The sequence below is a fragment of the Physeter macrocephalus genome, unplaced genomic scaffold, assembly GCF_002837175.3.
Source record: "Physeter macrocephalus isolate SW-GA unplaced genomic scaffold, ASM283717v5 random_33, whole genome shotgun sequence".
NCBI classification, from domain to species: Eukaryota; Metazoa; Chordata; class Mammalia; order Artiodactyla; family Physeteridae; genus Physeter; species Physeter macrocephalus.
Window position 1 is genome coordinate 139,058 of NW_021145319.1, and position 5,926 is coordinate 144,983.

The 5,926-nt window shown below is 45.5% G+C and overlaps 1 protein-coding gene across 2 annotated transcripts in view; it reads left to right on the top strand.

Moving 5' to 3' along the window:
- The first annotated feature begins 4,691 nt into the window (after positions 1-4,691).
- The window catches only part of KIF22 (kinesin family member 22), a 15,398-nt gene continuing 14,163 nt past the window's right edge, over positions 4,692-5,926 (top strand). Inside the window, exon 1 of one of the 2 annotated variants that reach the window (XM_028483459.2) lies at positions 4,692-4,849. In XM_028483459.2, the coding sequence (XP_028339260.1) occupies positions 4,765-4,849 (85 nt within the window). In that variant the 5' untranslated portion in view covers positions 4,692-4,764. The remainder of the gene's footprint in view (positions 4,850-5,926) is intronic. The other variant, XM_007107379.4, reaches the window with a different exon arrangement.

The window sequence follows — 5,926 nt, forward strand, 5'->3', positions numbered from 1 at the left end:
ATATTTAGTGTACAAAGTGATGATTTGATATACATAGTGAGTCCCCAAGCTCCCACTGCAGAGCGCAACAGGGAGAGCCATGTCAAGGGAACACAGGGCCAGGCCTCTTGAGCAGCCCCAAGAATAGAGAAGCCTCAACCTGCACAAGCTGATGCAGTCATCCAGGAGACAGCTGAGGTCAAATCCCTAAACAACCATCCCAACAGAACCAATTCTCTAGTAACAGAAGACTCCCTTTTAGGATACAGCTCATGGATTTCAAGAAAGTTTTTGGTCCAAAAAATTCAAGTCTAGCCAATGAAAGAAAGTGTGCAATTCTTGGTGTTATCATGAATGTGGACCTGTATGTGCTGGGGAAAGACAGCAAATACAGACCAATTTTTTTTTTCCTAAATTTTTATTTATTTATTTATTTTTGGCCGCGTTGGGTCTTGGTTGCTGCGCACGGGCTTTTCTCTAGTTGTGGCGGGGTGGGGGGGGCTACTCTTTGTTGCGGTGCGCGGGCTTCTCATTGCGGTGGCTTCTCTTGTTGAGGAGCACGGGCTCTAGGCACGGGGGCTTCAGCAGTTGTGGCTCGCGGGCTCTAGTGAGCAGGGTCAGTAGTTGTGGCGCACGGGCTTACGTGCTCCACGGCATGTGGGATCATCCCGGACCAGGGCTCGAACCCGTGTCCCCTGCATTGGCAGGCGGATTCTTAAACACTGCGCCACCAGGGAAGCCCAGACCAATTATTAACATAGGCTATATGAGAGAACATTAAGGATGACTTCAGGTAGGAAGACTATATTAATATGTTTACATGTTTAACATGTCATACGTGTTTATCTATTTCAGGGAAAACAGTGGGGAGAGATGAAAAATGGAAGAGACAACTAACATTTATTGAGCATCCATTATAAGTTCGGTACTCTTCAAAATTACCTCATTTAATTGTGACAACAATTCTATTGGAAAGAGTAGCATTGTTCCCATTTTTCAGATGAAGTCACCAAGACAGAAGGCAGTTGATATGTTTGTAGGTGATGAGAGTCACAAGGACAGATGTCAGAAGTCACTGTGTCCCCTCCCCCAAAACTTACACCCTTGCCTATTCCCCAATAGTATTTAATAACTGAGCAAACGCAAGCAAAAAGAAACTTTTTTTTCCAATTCTCTGCTTCAGTTTGCCATCAAAAGGAAATTCACCCAGAAACACTATGAATCTTAGTAGAGCAAATGAAAATGAGATCTGTTATCCTTAGTACAAAATTAGAGCTAAGAAAAATTACATTACTTCATTTGGTCATATTACAAGTATTTATTAGGTGCCTGTGATGTACCAGGCACGCTGCTAAACGTTGTTATTATACTTGTTCAAAGTCACCAACATAGTATGTAGCAAAGTCAGGATTAAACTCAGGCCTTTCTGATGTTAAAACCTGGGCATTTTTCACATGTCCTTGATTTTCAAATATCTCAGAAACAAAATCTTACAAGGAATCCCAATATGAGGATCACACAGTTGGGAAATCATGTCATGCTTCCACACACGAGTTTTGACAAATGCATATGCCTGTGTAACCCAAACTACTATCAAGATATAGGACATTACCATCACCCCAGAAAATTCCCTCTGGGCCCTTCCCAGCCACTTCCTGCCCCCAACTCTCAAGAGGCAATCACTTTTCTGACTTTGTCACCACAGACTAGTTCAGCTTGTTCTGCATTCAATCTGTTATTACATATCATGTAGCCTTTGCACTCATGAGAGAATAAGTGAAAAAGCAAACAACATCTTAGTATTGTTATGAAAATAGTTTTAACTTTATAGAGACCAGGGACCCCCATTTTGAGAATACCTGCTCTAGCGATTACAATATTTTGTTTTGTTTTAAACGTTAATATTCATTTTTGTCTTCTCAAGGCAACCTCTGCAGAGCAAGCCTATCATTGCAGTGAGCACAGCAAACTTGCCCACCTCGGTGCCTTTAGGAAAGGGCCTGTGTACAGCTCGGCCGGATCCCCGGGAGCTCCTCTGGGTAGTGTCCACCCCACCCCCCCGTGGCTCTTATATAATTAATTGTACATGAAATGAAGGAAAGGGTGTCCACGTGGGGGAGACTGGCATGGCTTCTTGGACACCCATGGTGCTCTATTACCTGAGGACTCCTCCTTCTTCACCTCGCCCCCCAAGTCTGGTTCTCTCTTTTCCAGCCTGCGTTCTCTTCCTCATCACTGTTGCTATGCCTGCTGTCCCAGATGACCCTCATTTAATCTTCCCAGGCTTGAGGACAGAATTATCTCCTTCATCCACTAGTCTCTTTCCAATTTTTATGGCATAAGCTCTTGTATTCAACTTTCCTCTGCTCTCCTTTGCTACTTAAGGATCTAGTCTGGAAGTTTTTTTTAAAAATTACTGTTTCTTTCTCTTGGAGTATCAGGTGTTTAACAACCCTAATTTCCACCAGGCAGATGCAGATCTTGATACCCTTCCCTTATAATTCTTTGTTTATTGTCTGTCACCATCACCCAGTCCCACACCCATCTCCCCCACGAAAAAAATTAACTCCAGGAAAATCAGAACCACATCTGTCTTTTTGTTCACCATGGTATCCCCACCACTTAAGACAGTGGCTAGCACACTACAACTGAACACTGTGAATGGAATTATCTTATTCTCTTTGAATATCAGTTAACAATCCTACTTTCCACCAGGCAGATGCAGATCTCTAGGAAGCAGATCCAACCATTATTCCCTTTCAAGAGCTGAAGAAATGGAGGCACAAAGAGGCTAAATATCTCTACCCCAGGCAGCCTGGCAACAAAGCCCCGTACATAAGCTATTTTTTCAACCTCAGAAGCCCTGACTCCCTGACCTATGCTCTTTCCACTATTTCTGGCAGGTATCTTACCAAATATCTGGGAACTGGCAACAAACGTGAAAACATGAACAGCCCCTGTGTAAAGTGCAGGGAAGACCACACTGCTAATCATCTAATAGTTCTCGAAGTGTGGTCTTGGAAATTCTGAAGATCCCTGAGACACTTTCAGAGATCTCCAAGGTCAAAATTATTTTCATAATAAAACTGAGATGCCATTTGACTTTTTCCCTTGCATTCTTCCTTGGGTATACTGTCGAGTTTTCAAGAGGTTATATGATGTGTGATATTACAACAGACTGACTACAGAAGCAGACATGAGAATCCTGGTATTTTGTCTTGAATCAGACATTAGATTTGTAAAAATGTAAAACAATGCCACTCTTGTTACTATTTTTTTGCTCTGGAAAATAGTCATTTTAAAATTAAAATGTTTTCTATGTTCTGTGTAATGGGTTTGTTATTGTAATTTTTGGCAATTTTTTTAATGGAGATATAATTCACATAACATAAAACTTACCATTTGTAAGTGTACATTTTAGTGGTTTTTAGTACATTCACTATGTTGTGCAACTATCACCACTGTCTAATTCCAGAACATTTCCATCACCCCCAAAAGAAATTCCATACCTATTAGCAACAGTCCCAGTTCATCAACCCCTTACCATCCCTTGGCAACCATTAATCAACTTTCTGTCTCTACGTATTTGTTTCTGTAATTTTTAAGTGCATTAATACATGTTTTAAACTTGTATTCATTTCTAACACAGTAAATATGGATAAATAAAGTCCATATAAACAGAAGATCTTTGGGGCCTCAATTTTTAAGAATTCAAAGGGATTCCAAGGCCCCAAAATTTGAGAACCACTGGTCTAATATTTGTTTTTTGATAGGCTGGACATAATGTCTAAATCAGGGCCCTACCAGGAGCTCAAAGATGGGATGATCATCCCTGGTTAAGCTTCCAGAAGGGATAGGGAACTACTTAACAGACCACTAAACCCACAGGACATGGGACCAAGGGTGAAGTTGACTAAGTAACAGACCGAGCAATGTTTTAACCCTCATTCCGACGTGTTGAATGCTGAGTCACAGAGTAAAGAACATCCGAGCTGGTCTCCTCAGCTCAGACATGCGACATAAGGGGACACAAATGTCACCTGGCCTCTGCACCCCAGAGTGGCTGTGGGCTCAGCAAGAGGTGAGTGCAGCGTGACTGTCCACAATCCAGCCAGCCTGGTCCTGACCTAAATTAGTGACCAGACGTTAAAGCACCGTTGACTTGTCCTGAGGGCAAGTCCCCAAACCCACGAAACAATTCCCGCCTCACAAGCGCGAGAAACAACTTCTGAAGCAAGAAATTGTAAAACCGAAGAACACTACTAGTCGTTTAGAATAATCCCGTTTCCGCGAACATCTTCCTTATTCCTATAATGTGTCTTATTATGCCACTAGAATAGCAAAAATTGTATTCAGTTCAGAGAAATTTTTGGATAAATCGATGAAGTACCTTCGATCACCCTCTGCTTGATTCGTACCAAAATTCGTAGTTATTTGAGGGGGTAAAAAAATGAGGCGAAAACTCCACACTTAACGCAAATCTATGCCTCGAAACCCAGAAGGTAAAAGGAACCCAGTGCCGGGCGGCGCTCACCAGCTCCCCCGACGGCCACTGTCGTCAACGCGTCGGGCTCCGGAGTTTGCGCGGGAGCGCCAGCCGGACGTCAACGGCCGCGTAGCTGACGTGCGCGCATGCCGTCTACTCCAGGGGAAACTTTTTATTGCAGGACCCGGAGGCGAGCCCTAGAGGGCGGAATAGGGGCGAGGCACAAGCTGGGGCTTCCGGCGGCAGGTAGCCGTGATTGGTGGAGCCCGGGAAAGAGGGCGGGGCATCGGGAAATTCGAATGGAGAGGCGGGCCCAAGGAAATAGTAGCATGGACGCGGGGGTCCCGGCGCGGAGCCGACGCGAGATGGCGGCGGCGACCTCGGGTACGCGACCCCGGGCAGGGTGGGTGCTGTGGTCTGGAGACTTGTGGGGCGATAGGTCCGAGTCCGGTCCCGGCTCCGCGAGTTGTCCGGGAGACCCAGGAATAGCGCGGGGGCGGGGGGGGGGAGCTGGGAGTGTGGGAGTCGTAGGCTGCTTCCTCCTCACTGTTTCTTGCTCTCGACGCAGATCAGTAGACCCGGGTTGAGACCTGGTTCCGGCGCACTTTTTTTTTTTTTCCGGCGCACTTTTGAGCCCAGCGCACTTTTCCCTTGTGAGCTTCAGTTTTCTTCGTAAAATGGGGACAATGACCCATCTCAGATTACAAGAGTAAGCGAGCGAAAAGTAGCTAATACTCTAACCATAGGGACAAAAGGGAGCTGGATGCGCGTATGGAGGAAGGGTTCATGTATGACGTGTTGTTTGGGTGCAGGGAGATCCCTGAGAAAGGTAAGAGTTTCAGACGGGCTGCAGCTAGGTGTGAGTTGACAGCATAGGGTGTGCTGAGATCACAGAAAAGGGAAATAAGGGACTGTTTGTTTCCTTACACTCTAGCCTTGTCAGTCAGCTCTATTTTAGGGTTGGAAAGGCTGTTAGGACATTCAGAATCTTGTTCTGCTCTCTTCCTGTAGACTGAATTCTGATCAGTGATTATAATGGGCACCATAGTAATTTATTTGAGACGTTAGTGTTTGTCAGCCCCTGTGAAGAAACAGCTGTCTAGTAGGATGTCAAACACATGTTGAGCCCTTGTTAGGTGCCAGGCACAGTTGTAAGTGCTTTATGGTGATGAATTATTTAATCTCCACACAATGCTATGAGGTGGTTTACTGTTATTGTTCCTGTTTTACAGATGAAGAAACTGAGGCATAGATGGGTTAAAAAGCTTGCCCAAAGTTAACACAACTAGGGCTTCCCTGGTGGCGCAGTGGTTGGGAGTCCGCCTGCCGATGCAGGGGACATGGGTTCGTGCCCCGGTCCGGGAGGATCCCACATGCCGCGGAGCGGCTGGGCCCGTGAGCCATGGCCGCTGAGCCTGCGCGTCCGGAGCCTGTGCTCCGCAACGGGAGAGGCCACAACAG